This window comes from Pseudorca crassidens, chromosome 2 (genome assembly GCF_039906515.1).
Source record: "Pseudorca crassidens isolate mPseCra1 chromosome 2, mPseCra1.hap1, whole genome shotgun sequence".
NCBI classification, from domain to species: domain Eukaryota; kingdom Metazoa; phylum Chordata; class Mammalia; order Artiodactyla; family Delphinidae; genus Pseudorca; species Pseudorca crassidens.
The window spans coordinates 150,332,721-150,348,189 of record NC_090297.1 but is presented as its reverse complement, the minus strand read 5'-3'; the positions used below and the strand labels follow the sequence as shown (position 1 = coordinate 150,348,189).

At 39.6% G+C, this 15,469-nt stretch overlaps 1 protein-coding gene across 2 annotated transcripts in view; it reads right to left on the bottom strand.

Moving 5' to 3' along the window:
- Positions 1 to 15,036, bottom strand: part of NUCKS1 (nuclear casein kinase and cyclin dependent kinase substrate 1) — a 30,654-nt gene extending 15,618 nt beyond the window's left edge. The window contains exon 1 of one of the 2 annotated variants that reach the window (XM_067729230.1): positions 14,765 to 15,036. In XM_067729230.1, the coding sequence (XP_067585331.1) occupies positions 14,765 to 14,781 (17 nt within the window). In that variant the 5' untranslated portion in view covers positions 14,782 to 15,036. The remainder of the gene's footprint in view (positions 1 to 14,764) is intronic. The other variant, XM_067729229.1, reaches the window with a different exon arrangement.
- Between the last annotated feature and the right edge of the window lie 433 nt (positions 15,037 to 15,469).

The window sequence follows — 15,469 nt, the reverse complement described above, 5'->3', positions numbered from 1 at the left end:
TTTTTTTTTTTTTCTGGCCATGCCGCGCAGCTTGCAGGATCTTAGTTCACTGACCAGGGATTGAACCCGGGCCACAGCAGTGAAAAACCTGGAATCCTAACTACTAGGCTACATGGAACTCCCTAAAGAGCATTTATTAAAGATACAAATTTATGTATTTACTTGACTGAGTGATTTTTTTTTTGACTCAGTGATTTTTAAGTACTTCTTACTAGGTAAGGCATCTTTAATATCTCAAACAAATTTGATTTCCATTTTCCTACTTCATTTTCTAAACTTAAAAGTTTAAAATTCCTCTCTTAGAGAGATATAAGAGCTTCCATGTTAGTATCCAAACAGCCTGGAACTTAAAAGAGCCTTAGATGTACTGTAACTAAATGGAAACTGAACAAGTGAACCGAAAGAACTATAAGGGAAACATGCCACTAACTACACTTAAACCTAAGTCGAGGACTATTCCTGGTTTTATAGATTAAGACACCATTTAAATGCAAGAACAGGAGAGTCAGAATTCAAGTGCAGGCAGAACTTCTATATAATATGCAAAAAATGATAGGGTGGGGTGAATGCTGAACACATGTTTGGGGCTTAGATGTGGAGGAAGGTATAGCCACATCCTTGATTTAAGAGAAAGAAAGAAAGAAAAAAGAAAGGCTCTTAAGGAATTTTGTATTCTGTTTTTCTTTAGTCTACCAACAATGAATTATCTTCTGACTTTACTGCCTCAATGAGTCAAGATGCAAAACTATAAAATATGTTGTAACTATATTTTGTTATAAGAAACTGAGTTTATATATTAAAGATACCATTCTATTAGTAAAGTTAATTTCAAAAATATTGCTATTAGTTCCACTTACATGAGTTACCTAATCAAATTCATAGAGATAGGAAGTAAAATGGTGGTTGCCAGGGGTGGGGTAGTAGAGGATGGGGAGTCAATGGTATGTACAGTTTCAGTTTTGCAAGAGGAAGAGTTCTGGAAATTGAGTGCCCAAAAATGTGAATGTATTTAACGCTACTGAACTGTACATTTAAAAATGGTTAAAATGGTAAATATGTTATTTTACCACAATTTAAAAAAAAAGAATAAAATAAAAATATTTTTTCTTAAAAAAAACCCTATTTGGGGGCCGCTAGTAACCAAATGCTTATCATGTTCCAGGAAATAGGGATTTTTAATGACAGATGCCACGAAAAACAGTATTATGAACACAGTGCAAAGATGACCATTTTCTGCATTACTTAGGATCAAGGAAAATGGGACATGGAACTAGGGAGAAAGGATCCAGAAGAGGGAGTTTTAAATCTTTATCTCTAACAATTATGTACAGGTTCTGAAATCGCGGGCATAATAATTTTAGGTTAGCTGGTGGAATTGCAGCTAAAATACTGGTACAATTTCCGGTATCAATTTCTGATATCAATAGATACATCCTACGAGACTATATAAAGGAGGGTAACCATATGGCAAAGGATCATATGAAGAACTACTGAATAAACTGGGATTTTTAACCTGCAAAAGGGAAAACATGTTAGCTTTGGTGATCAGATTAAGTGTGGGTTCAATATAAAGAACTTCCTAACAGTTTACTAATGATATAGTTACTTCCTTAGTCTATCACTAGAAACACTCCAAAAAGGAATTATATAGTACAAGATAAAGAATCTGTTAGTAGGAATCCTGGGTTCTAGAATTTCAAGCAAATCACTTACTTCTCTGGGCCTCAGTTCCTCATCTGTTGGAACTGATGACCTACGTTGCTTGACAGATCTAAAAAGCTGCTCTATAAAATTAAATAAAATTATCAAAGTTTAATGAAAAAGACGACTTTTTCAATTGTAAATGGTCAACTATCCTTTTGCACACCATACATCTTAACATGTACCACTGTACCATTTGTTTTCTTCACTAATCTAAGCTTCTTGAAAGTAACAATCATGTCTTATATCCACATTTCTGGTACAGAACAAGGTAAAAAGTAGGCACTCAAATGTTTTCTGAACTTTTTGCTCTTAGGACCGAATTTTAAGAGCTCTGTTAGAAACCTAATTTTAGAAAATACTCTAGAGGATAATATCCAATCTCCTTAAAGATTTTTAAGATCTCATCTCTTGCCACTTAACAAGCAAGCAACCCCAGGAGGCTTAATTCCACCAATCAGGTTGTTATTTTACCACTTGGTCATGCAGCTCCCTTGCTTAGAATGCTATTCGTATCACTCTCACTCATATCAGATATAACCTCACCTCTCAACAACTTTACTCCCTTATTGACACTACATAAACTACTAAATGTCTGTCTTCCCTATTAAATGTGAACATCTTGAGGACAGGGGTTGTCTCTCCTTCATCTGGAACACCAAATTCAAGGAAGGCTTGATGAGTGAATGGACTTGGACTTGGCATCTGCAGAGGATTAGTGTGGGAAAGGGAATCAGTAGAGGGGATGCATGTACCACTGGAGTTTTCAACTTATCAGACATTTAATCCCACTGCCAACGACAAAAGAAAATTTAGTTTTCTCCAAACTGAAAAACTTGTTATTTAAAATCTAAGAGATTTTAAAGGGGAATTCCCTGGAGGTCCAGTTGTCAGGACTCGGCGCTTCCACTGCGGTGGCCTGGTTTAATCCCTGGTTAGGGAACTACGATCCTGCAAGCTGCACAGTGCGGCCAAAAATAAGAAGAAAGATTTAAAAGGCAATTATTTAGTACATTTTTTTCTATCCTAGTTTTCAACACAGGAAAACTACAGAAATGTCACACAGACTATACTGACATTATATAAGTAATTAAATTAAAAAATTTCAAAACTAAATTGAAAGACTACTGCTTCCCTTGAAACACAAAATATTTTAACTTTCAATTATGTGAAAATGGCCAGAATTATCTTACATAATAAATATTATTTATCACAAAAACTAAAACCTGAGTAAAGCAAAATATGAATATAGAAGCACTCTTGCCTTAAGGGTAACTAGTCAAAAAAAAATCCATCTATAAATGCTAAAGAGGGGAAAAGAAAAAATAATTTAAATGAAAGGGGCTTGCCTTGGCGCAGTGGTTGAGAATCTGCCTGCCAATGCAGGGGACACGGGTTCGAGCCCTGGTCTGGGAAGATCCCACATGCCACGGAGCAACTAGGCCCATGAGCCACAACTACTGAGCCTGCGCATCTGGAGCTTGTGCTCCGCAACAAGAGAGGCCACAACAGTGAGAGGCCCGCGCACCGCGATGAAGAGTGGCCCCCGCTTGCCACAACTAGAGAAAGCCCTCAAACAGAAACGAAGACCCAACACAGCCAAAAATAAATAATTTAAATAAAAGATCTATGATAACAAGGGTCATTCACAAAAACTCATTATAATGATTTATATTAATAGTTTGGTTCATTTTTTGCTTTCTAAAGATGCTTATTCAAAACATATTGTTTTCCACTACTTAGAGATTTACCTTATTCAGGGTTGATATACATTTTTGATGAACTTATTCCTATGCAAAGTTGAAATTAAGAAGTCAATATTTAAGTCTAAAGTCATAGGAAGTCCTACCTCTAGCTAAAAACAAAGAAACATTCTCATTTTTATTACTTAAATTAAATGCCAAAGCTAAACCAACTCTTCAGTGTAAAATGAGCATCAAAAACTGGAACTGGGAGGACAACACAAAATTTCAATATAGCATAAAAGTTAAAAACACAGATTTTTAAAACTGGGTTGAAATCCTGGCTCTGCCAGTTACTTGCCCTCACTGAACTTCAGTTTCCTCACCTGTAAAATAGGAATAACAATACCTATCTCTCAAGATTGTTTCGAGGGCCAGGTACACAATTATCCAATAAATAGCAGCCATTATTTCTTGTAAGCACTTACTTGTTCCACCCAGACTACTACTGCAATCTTGAACCCATGTAAATACACAAGTAACACTCTTATTTATTAGAACAGCACGATTAAGCTGCTCCTTTTAAAACCATTGTCTTAAAAAATAAAATAAAATAAAAACGTTATGTCTTAGAGTACTGATTCTAGTGCTATTTAGAAAGATTGTCTTTAAGAGTTTGTTGCTCATTTCATTAAAATGCAATATCAAAATACCCCCCTATTTTTATATTATTTCCAACTTTATGATAAAGTTTTCAGTTGCCATTTAGGCCAGAGAAAGTAGCAACAGTAGCTATTTTAAGTCCACCATTTAAGTTAGATCGATTTCTATCACTCAGATCAACTGGAGTTCCATCTAAGTAAGTCTAAAAGTTTGCACTAGAAAAGAGAACTGTAACCCAGTAAGGAAAACAAATGTTTAAAATAGAAACTATAAGAACACAAAAACTTCAATTAAGGGGCTTTCCTGGTGGCACAGTGGATGAGAATCTGCCTGCCAATGTAGGGGACACAGGTTCAATCCCTGGTCCGGGAAGATCCCACGTGCCACGGAGCAACTAAGCCTGTGCGCCACAACTACTGAAGCCCGTGCACCTAAGAGCCCGTGCTCTGCAACAAGAGAAGCTACCGCAATGAGAAGCCCACACACGCACAACAACGAAGAGTAGCCCCCACTCACTGAAAGCCCGCACGCAGCAATGAAGACCCAACGCAGCCAAAAATAAATAAATAAATAAGTTTAAAAAAAAGAAAAAGAAAAACTTCAATTATGTGCCTGCTCTTTTTAAAAGCTGATATAATCGCTATATTTAGATCCTAAAGGTACCTTGGTCACAAATGAACCAATTCCTGGATGATCACCAGAGGGCTTTGAGATTAAGCCCTTACTTTTGCATCAAAGTGCAAAAATGAAAGGTAAAGTTGGAAGCTAGACAAAGAACACTAAAAGATCCATTTTTGGCACCAAATGTGGATAACTCAAGCAATAGGATTTTTTTTCTTCCATTCTCTTAATCATCAACTTCTTTTTACTAAATACTGGTAAGTCTACCCCCCAAAATGCCTTTTCTTTCTTACAGCAGCAACCATCCAAGACCAAATCAATAATATTCCTGAAATGTGAGGTATGTAAAACTAACATTCTAAAGAATCAAGGATCAACAGTATTTCAGAGATGGAAACTACCACATTTTTTGAGATGATCTCATCTAACCCTTTGAACCTTAAACATGAGAAAACAACTTAAAACCACAAAATTAAGTGCTACTCTTTAACAAACCTGCACATCAAAATATGGAGAAACAATTAAGTTCCAGGTGAGGAAGCAGAACTTTAAAATAGAAACCCACATTTAATTATTGACACCCTAAGCTTTGTATTAAAGAACACAAAATCATTTTCTCAAGGCAAATCAGAGAGACTTTTTGACAATTTACTACATTATTTAGCTCAATCAAGCTATCTTCCATTTTTACCCTGAAGAAGTCCTATTGTTCTGACCAATGCAGGGAAGAAGAAACACCTAGCTAATTTTCTAGAATTCAGCAATTTTCTCATTAGGCACTTAAAGTGCACTTGAAATCTAAGTTTTGAGAAACCCAAAATAGCTAACATAGCTCTTTTCACTAATCACCCAAGTGATAAACATCTAGAACAATGTTTCTCAGTCTATTGGTCACAACCCACTATTGGGTCCTGAAATCAATTTACTGATGTATAACCAGCACTTTATTTTCTTGGCTGCCGCTCGCGTGGGATCTTACTTCCTGACCATGGATCGAACCCAGGCCCCTGGTAATGAGGGCACTGAACCCTAACCACTGGACTGCCAGGGAATTCCCTATAACCAGCATTTTAAAAGAAAAAGAAGCAAATAGAAAATATCAGAGAAAATTACACCTAAATAACTGGCAAGTTCCTGAAACTTGTTTCAGGTATTTGTATTCTTGTGTGTAGCAAATTGTAATGCAAAATGTATATCTTATAGGAACTTCATCAAAAAAGTCTGAGCCACTGCTATAGAATAAAATGATTTCCAAAGTAGTTTTTAGTTTCACCTTTACAAAAAACGATTTGTTATTAATCCACGGCCACAAAAGTATAACATCTCTTCCTATTTTAATTCACTGTTTTAAGAAAACCACTTTTTTGGGGCTTCCCTGGTGGTGCAGTGGTTGAGAATCTGCCTGCTAATGCAGGGGACACGGGTTCGAGCCTTGGTCTGGGAAGATCCCACATGCCGCGGAGCAACTAGGCCCGTGAGCCACAACTACTGAGCCTGCGCGTCTGGAGCCCGTGCTCGGCAACTAGAGAGGCCGCGATAGTGAGAAGCCCGCGCACCGCAATGAAGAGTGGCCCCCGCTCGCCGCAACTAGACAAAGCCCTCGCACAGAAACGAAGACCCAACACAGCCAAAAATAAATAAATAAATATTAAAAAAGAAAACCACTTTTTTTAAACTTAAGCACTCATAACACCTATCAAAGTTTGGTGGCCCGTGGGGGACAGAGGGAAGGGTGATACACCACCAGGTGTATTACAGCTACTGGACCTTAGACAATCTAATCCAATCTTACCCAAAACGTGTTATTCTATCAACAAATGTCCCTGGAAGGGCATGACTGAGAACCTTTCATGATCTCCCAAGGCAAATAATTCCAAGAAAACCGGATAATGAGACAGTTCTCAGCGAGGTGAAATCTGCCTCTAAAGTCCACTGACCAATTCTGTCTTGTCTAGCTCCTGGGATCACCATGGTCTAAATCTAAACCCTCTTGCATAGAGCAGCCCTTAAAATTTGTGCGACAGTTTCCACTTTTTTCTTCAAGGCTAAATACTAAAGTTTCTGCATATCAAATGTCCTTAAAACTTAGGACATTTACCTCTCTCCATTCTTCTATCCCTCAAGATTCTTCATATGCCAAGTTTTCTCAGGATATAAGAAAATTAGTTCATAGAAGCCGGGATACCTAAACTCAATTCAGGTTAATTTCTCACAGTTGCTTATTTTGAGCTTCACGTTCCTTTTGGCTAAGATATATTGCTTTGACTGCATCTTATATCATTCTGCTTTCTACAATTAAACAGAATTCAAAAACAGTCACAAGATACAAGAAAGCAAAAATTTTAAAGTAAATATTTAAAATCAAGAACATTACAGGAAATAGCTCTTTAAAGTTTTTCAAATGGAAAAAGTAAATTTCTGCACAAAAGGGGAATAAAGGAGTTCTGAATGACAAGCCAGGTATATGTTTAAGATAGTTGTCACAATGCCCTCCTAAATTTATCAACTTGCTAATATTTCAGTCCAGATGAATAAATATGAACTCTTATATGGCACTCCTTATTCCCAAAATACATTCAGTTCCACCATATTCTCTCCATATAGTATACTATTTTATTTAAAAGTCACACACAAATTTCTGTGTATAACAAAGTATTCTGTAAATAAAATGGGCTAGGTTTTTCCCAACAGGAAGTTTAGTGCAAAAACTATGCAATTAGGAACAGAGTAAACCTCAAGCAGGTGAGATTAAAGGCGTCTCAGATGAGCACATTACCAAGTAGTCCTGTCTGCAGCAAGAGTCTTGGGACTCTCAGTGAACTCTTCCAATTGTCTTAACCCAACTACCAGGGACAAATCTGTAGCCTGAAAAAGATTTACTGACTCATTACAATAAAGGTAATGGAACATCAGAAGTGTGGAGCATCTCACCAAACAGAGGAAAACTTAAAAAGGATTTGGGGAAGGGTACAATTTAGGTGAAACTTAAATGAAGCAGTGCCTTGATAGGCTCAAAGCACAGCAGACTGTGTGAAAAGGGGTCTACATCAGGTCTAGACAGTGAAGTGGACCTTGGGTCCTATTTCTTGGCAAAGAAGTTTAGGTAGATGTGAATTTTGTGCCCAGCAACCCCTCATTTGAAGCTCTAAAAATGTTAAATCAAGATAGCTCTCCGTGTCAGAAGGAGTTAGCTTTTCCTGACAAAAGTGTGATGTTTCACTCTGATTGATATAATTTCAAATAGCGTAAGTTTCTGACAGTCTGATTTTAGAGAATCTTTTCGTAGCAGGAAAGCAGTAGTCAAAGAAGCATTGTTATGAATCTTGCCAGTTGTAGCATATCTGTGGAAGATAGTCTGTTATCCCAGCCCAATGAATAGCCGGCTGGATTTTTACTTCTCAGTGGAGCTAAGTTTTAGTTTCTCAAGTAATTCATCTTCTGGGCCATTTTATCTTGACACATGAAATCTCCCTGAAGATCACCCTGCTTTGCAGGTAACTGAACAGGTGCACAGTTCAATAAGTAGATAGGCACTAAGAAGCACCTGAAAACATGCTATAGCCAGTTGAAACACTTTGGCAACCTGTGGTCTCTTCACCAAAAATATTTTAAAGACCTATAATTATGGCTATTTAGATACTATTTTAAAATATGGCAATGTAATTCTGTAACAATCAGTTCCACTTCCTAGAACCTAGATAGTAATATTTTTTAAACAAAACACAGGGATGCCCCATTTTGACCAAAGTGGTCATATACTAAATCAAATGTTTTCTCTTATTGACCACAACACCGCAGTCTCTAAGTGCCAGAGGGGCACTATTCACATAGACTATAATGTGGATGTAACACAGATGGTGTCCCAGAGTTACACAGAACGGTGGCCTTTTTATATTTCTGGGGAAAACAGATCAAAAACATAAATAAAATCAATCTCCCTTTCTTTATTCAAAACTACTTTCTCCTTATTAACTAGTTGTATTGCAATGATTTCAAACACTAAAACTCAACCACTTATCTTGGTAACTTTTGTCAAGTTAAATCAACCCCAATTTATTAATCTTAATTTCCTTCTAATTGTAATATACTGACGAGTTTTATAATAGGTGCTGAATCTTTTCAAATGCTATGGTTTTTCTCCTTTGGTCTTTTAATATGAATCAGTGACAGATTTTAAGTTTTATTCCCAGCACAAATGCTACTTGATCATATGTATTTTTAATACATACTGGATTCAGTTAGCTAATACTGTTTGGCATTCTTGCATCTATACATGTACGTAAAATGAGCCCATTAATTTTCTGTGGTGTCCTTTAGGTGGCTTTGGAATCTATTCACTTACTTTGGTCAGGGGGAAATGTCCCTGATTATGTATACACTTAAATGCCACTTATCTAACATTCATGTTTCCTCCCACTTTTAAAGCCTCACACTACTTCAGTGCTTTTTCCTCTACGTTCAGGTGTCTTTTCCTTTAATTAACCCCTTCTCATATTCTTATTCCTTCGAAAAAATTTTCGTTTCCTCCACCCACCCCGCCCCTCCCCCGCTCACTTTAAAGTTGGTCTTCCCCACCAAAGTCCTGCTATGAACCATGACCCCCAAATGTGCTACTACCACAAGAAAGAGTTAACACCCCGTGGCAGTGTCTGATTGGAAAGACCACACTGGCCACAACTTCTATTTGAATTCCTGCTTCCTTTTTAATGGTTAGGTGAACTGGATCAGTTACTTAATTTAAGCCTCAGCCCTCTCACATATGAAACAAGGGATAATATATACCTTGCTCAGAGTTGTTCAAGATTTTGAAAAACATGAGGAGTATCCGGCAGAATTGGCACAAAAAGTGTTGCTCATTAAGTGATGGCTCTATTGAGTTTCGAGTAATTTTATTTTTTCTAAAATTGAAGGTTGAGAAAGGAACTGTGCTGTTAAAGGTCTAGTCTTCTTATCTACAATTTAGAAATTCAAAAAGTTCTGACAACCAAGTCTTTTCATAATTTATATGGTGGTAAACACATGTGGGGCAAACAAGAGGGGCTTTTTAGGATTTTCTTTTAGTGTGAAAATTCCTAGGTTTTACCACAGAGATTAATGTGTTTGATTATAGGAGCACTGCCCCAGACCTGGTGATGGTACATTATATATACAGTATAGGCGCCCTGTTATCTTTTAAATTTTTTTTTTTAATGGTACACGGGCCTCTCACTGTTGTGGCCTCTCCCGTTTCTGAGCACAGCCTCCGGACGCGCAGGCTCAGGGGCCATGGCTCACGGGCCTAGCCGCTCCGCTGCATGTGGGATCTTCCCGGACCGGGGCATGACCGTGTCCCCTGCATGACCGTGTCCCCTGCATCGGCAGGCGGACTCTCAACCACTGCGCCACCAGGGAAGCCCCCATTTTTTAAATTTTTGAAAAAATCTGAACTTCTGAACACATATAGTCCCCAATGGTTTCAAACTAAGGATTGTGAACCTGTAAAACATTCTACGTGAATCAAATGTATATAATAAATGTAAATCTAATGGAGAGTTAAATAGGTAAGACTCATGCAGTCTAAATCCAGCTTTACTGTCATTTCTACGCCTTAGCTCCTAGACTTAAAAGTCATCAGTAGTAAATTGAAGGAACTGGACTTAATCTCAGTTCTAGTTAAAAAAAAAAAAAGCTTTTAATTAAAACTTATTCTGAGAATTGTTTTGAAGAGTAAGTTGAAAAAACTGCTATTTAAAATATTTTGGCCATATATTTCCCCTCAAGTATTTTCTACATAGAGCTTAAAAACCAGTGCATACAGAATGCACTCACCATTATTTGGAGATTACAAAATAAAATAGCATTTGACCATCTTCATGCCAAACACTAGGAAGGGAAGAGTGTTACCACAGAAAGAATGCCAGCATTGTATTCAGAAAATCTAGGTTCAAATCTTGGCTGTTTCACAGTTCTGTGACCTTGAGTAACATATTATTTAAGCTTATTTCATCATCTACTATATGGGAATTTTAAAAAAATCCTCTATTACAGGGTTGTAATAAGGATAAAACAAGATAAAGTGAAATCCTCTGTACCTGACTCTGCACTTACTCTTAGTAAATGTTTATTTGGTAATTACTCCAAAAAAAAAAAATCAAACTTTAAAGTCTTTTTTTTGGGGGGCATTTTATTTATTTTTTGGCCTCGCCGCACACTGGATCTTAGTTTCCCAACCAGGGATTGAACCCTGGGCCCCGGCAGTGAAAGTGCTGAGTCCTAACCACTGGTCCGCCAGGGAATTCCCAACATTGTCTTCTTGTAATTTTCAGATTAAAGACATATATGTTGGGAAATGTTGAATACTTAAGTGTTGTTATAAAATTAACTCCCCCATTATTCAGGCTTTCCAAGTTATTATGTGAGATATCTTTGAAGGTAAAGTCTACAGAAGAGTTTATGTCTTTTTAGAAGAAAGTGACATGAAAGTAATAATAAATGTACAGATCAAAGGTTAATAAAATCACACTTCTTTCACACACAAACACACACACGACCTGGATATAGAGAATAAGATCAGATACAAGGAACCAGGCTCATCTAAAACCACATTTACTAGTATACTAAACTCTTAAGTGTCTTCCTGTGTATCATTAATTCCAAGCTACCTTGAATTTTCAGGTTTCCAAGTTTTTCCCTTTAACCGAGGGCTTTTTGAAACTAATTTTCTGGTAAGAGAAAATATCAATTTTTTTTCAGAAATCCACACACATTCCAACCGAATTCTCTTTGAAAAGAAAGCAATCTGGAATCTTGGGGAAGCTGATTCTCAACATAAATAAAAAATGACCAAAAAAATTTTATATCAATCTGTAAAAGCCTATGCTTTCACATCTAAACTTTCAATGTTAAAGTTTCCTTGCAGTCTCAAGTACTAAACAAAAGAAGACAAGACATCAGGTACACTTACATTATAAAGAAAGGAGCAAACAGACTGATCTGAGTGATTTGGACCATTTTCAATAAGGGAGGAAGATCTCTGAAGAATATACGAAGGTAAATTTCAAAAAACCTGGTTTCTAGGCTGGGCAAGTTAGTAAATCTCTGAGCTTTCTTTCAAAAGTAACAGCATTTTCTTCCCTACCTCACAAGGGTAAGAGTCATGAAAGCATTTTGAAAAGTTATAAGTGCCATACACTAAAATGACATCAACACTTATCTGGTAGAAGAAACAAGCGATTATGTGGAAAGGGGGGAGGATGAGGATAAGCAGGGCTGTAAATTAAGAATCTAGGTTCTAGGCCCAATCTTGGCATCTACTAGTGTGTGATGCAAGGCACTTCACTTGTCCAGGTCCCCACATTAAGTCACTCGTAAAATGAATTTGCCTAATTTTTTTTCTGGCTCTAAGACTGCAATTTTACGCTATAAATTTGAATCCAAGGCCTAAAATATTTCAGCTCTCATTTATATATGAGTCAGATACTGTAAAAGGTGAAAGCAATACAGTGTGAACAAAACTACTTAGATATGTGTTGCACACGTCTACGGAAAACCCTGCTGTAGCCGGTCAGTTCATCATTCCATTCATTTGGAAACTGGTGTCAAGCAGCCATTAGTACATTTCTAAATCTTCCTTAAATGCTTAGGTTAATATTAAAATGAAAATAATAGTCACAGTAAAAAATGAAAAGCAGAAAATCCTCAAAATTATATACAGGCCTAAGGGCAGAAACATATCCCAAAAGAAGCTGCAGGGACACATTTTCCAACACATGCTTTTCTTGTTTTTGGTTTGTTTTTAAACAAGGTTCATCATTCTGATATTGGGTCAACATCTATTTTTTTTTGTTACATTCCCTCAAGTACACAGACTCTTCAATTACAAAAGCACTTCCCTAAGGCAGAACTTTTTTTATTGCAAAATTTAACAAACCACCAAAGTCAAGTTTAATTATTTCTGCTTTATTATTGGTCAAGAGTATGTTAAAGGCTTTCAAAAAAGTTACAAAGAGACTTCTTCACTAAAATATATAATCAAAAACCAAGTTGCTTTAAAATTAATAACTTGAAAGTGAGCCAAAAATGCCCACAATATATTAACTCCATTCTTCAATTAGGGGCAAATATACAGTTAAAATTACTTTTAACAGACTGAGCAAGAAAAAAGTTGTGCACAAATCCCAATGCCTTCAAAAAACTGATTAGAACGTGCTTAATATATTTACTCCTACCCGGTGACATTAAAAATCCAAGTTTTCAAGAAAAAAAAGTTCTGTTCGTGTTCCAGCGTCTAAATTTGGGAGCACAAACTCAGGCAAATGAGTAAAATTACAACAATAAAATTAAAAGTCATCAAAACCTAGTGAACTGCAGTTAAAAGGTAAAGAAAAGTAATAGTCCAACTTCACCACACAGTAATTTACTCCCAGAAGACAGAAGATCCAATCCAGATGAAACAAATCTTTATTATGATATTGTCTATTTCTCCTGATCCTAAAGAAAATACTCTACATAAACTGATGGGATACACTGGTCATTTATTCATAAACTGATGGGATACACTGGTCATTTATTATGCCAAAAAAAGTATGCAAACTATAATTTGCAATATCTATTCAGACTCCGTGCCAAAAAGTAGGCAAAACTCTTCCCGGTGGCGATGGTGAGTTATCGGAGATGTGGGTTTAAATTAGGCAGAAAAGCTGTCAGGTAGTTAGTTAGCACTCTCCTCACGCCCACCCCGAGCGTAGGAGCATGCAGCCCCATACCCCCACCAGCCGGAGACTGCTGTTCTAGTCTGCAGACAGAACGGTGTAGCACAAAACCCTTTCCGGGGTTCCAAACCTCCCTTTAGAGCTCTAGCTCAAAATACTTCCGTTCCTCACAACTTGGTATGAAGAAGGGGAAGCAACAACTATTAAAACATTTAGAAACTAAACCTATTTATCCATAAAGCACTATGCAAAGCAGCCAATTCCTTACATTGAAAGCGCCAAGGACATTATATTAAAAGTAATATTTATTTGCAACAGCTCTCCTTCGTAAGGCCTCAACAGATTGGATTAAGCCACACCCCTCCATAAATGGCACATTCCATACGATAGCCGGGAGGACGGCCAAGGGCGATTCCACCGTCCGCTGGGGAACAGCAAACTTGTTGAAATTCTCAGAATAAAGTCTACCGATTAACCGAATCTAGCCCGTTTATTATTAAAGTTATTCAAGGTAAAGATAAGATTACAAAAACATCCGAGACGTGTACGCCGAGGAAGAGAGGTAGCGGGAACGAGAACCACACGGGATTTAGGTCGTGCAGTTAACCCACACCTCCCTGAGTAGGGACATTTCCGAGGAAGGACATTTCTAGTCGGAGGCAAAGAGCGAACTCGAGGCGGGGTAGCAGGGGTTAACCAGCTCAAAACTCCGAGTTGGGGGGGACACAGCAGTCATTTTCCAGGGCCTAGTCCCGAACTCTCTCGGCTGCGGAGGGAAAAAGAACGCGTCCCGCCCACGCCCGGCCTGATCCGAGAGGCGGGGCTCTGCAGCGACCCGGAGGACGGAGGCGGGGCCCGGCGGCAGAGCTGCCCCTCCTGCTTTGCATGGAACACCCCCGTCCGCTAGAGAAAAAGGGCTGAGTCCCCCCCCACCCCCACGCAAGCCGAGGGGGGAAGGGACAATACGGCGTCTCCGCCCCCCCCCCCATTAAGGTGGGGTCCGAGACCCAGTCCGCTGGTCCCCGCGGCCAGCTCCAAGGGGCCGGGCCGGAGGAGGTGGGGCCTGGGTGGGGGCGCTGACTTCACACCCCTCCCCCTCCGACCGACGGAGGTTCAGGGAACACCCCGCCCGCTCCAGTGCGGCGAGTGGGGGAGGCAGCAAAGCAGCCCAGAGCCCTGCAACGGCGCGGGGCGGGGAGGAGCGCGCGCATGGGCGCGCGGCCGCTACCCCCACGCAGCCCCGCGGGCCAGCAAGGCCCCCTACGCTCAAGGGCGCGCGCGGGCCCCGAAAAGGAGGAGGCCGCGCACGGCACAGGAGAGGGCCGACTCTAGGCTTCTGTCCCCCACTCCTTCACCACTCACCCCAACCCCCTCCAACCCGTTCCAGGCCTCGGACTCCGCACTGACCTGACAGGCCGAGACATGTTCGCTGTCGAAACAGGACCGAGTCGAGAAGCCAAAGACCAGGACCCCCCCCACCCCGCGCGCTCGGCGCCCCACCCCCCCCAACTTCGGCCGAGGGGGCCGCTGCCGCCGAACCCCGAGCTGCTGGCTTCTCAAACTCCGCTGCTCCTTGGTTCAGGGCCCCTTAATCAGACGAGCCCCCCGCTCCCCTGTCTCTTCAAAATGGATGAATCAAACCAGCCGAAAATGCGCCAAAGCCGCCGTACAACCAAAGCCACTAGGGCCTGTGGGCTCCGCCCCAACATGACCGGTCATTGGCGGCTTCTGCCAGATGCGCAGAGCTCATTCGTCCGTTTGAATCATCACGTCTCCCAGGTTCCGCCCCACTCACTGATAGGCTCCGCCTCCTCCGTGAGGTCCTGTTAGTCAAGGTGCTCTGAGAGCGCACGGCCGCAAAACAAAAATGGTCGCTGCTCGGCCCGCCCCCTGGTTTCCACTCCAGAGTTGCAGATTCGTCTTGGCTTGCGTCTTAGGATGACTAGGAAAAAAGATTTATTAAGAGTTTAATATCATTTAATGTTAGCTTAATGATGTATCATTTCGCCTGCCTTGATCATCTAGAAACTCCACTGATAGCAAAACCCGTGGGATAGGCAGCTGATTCGTCAGCAAGGGGCTGCTTCTGAATTGGAGGGAAATTCCATAGGT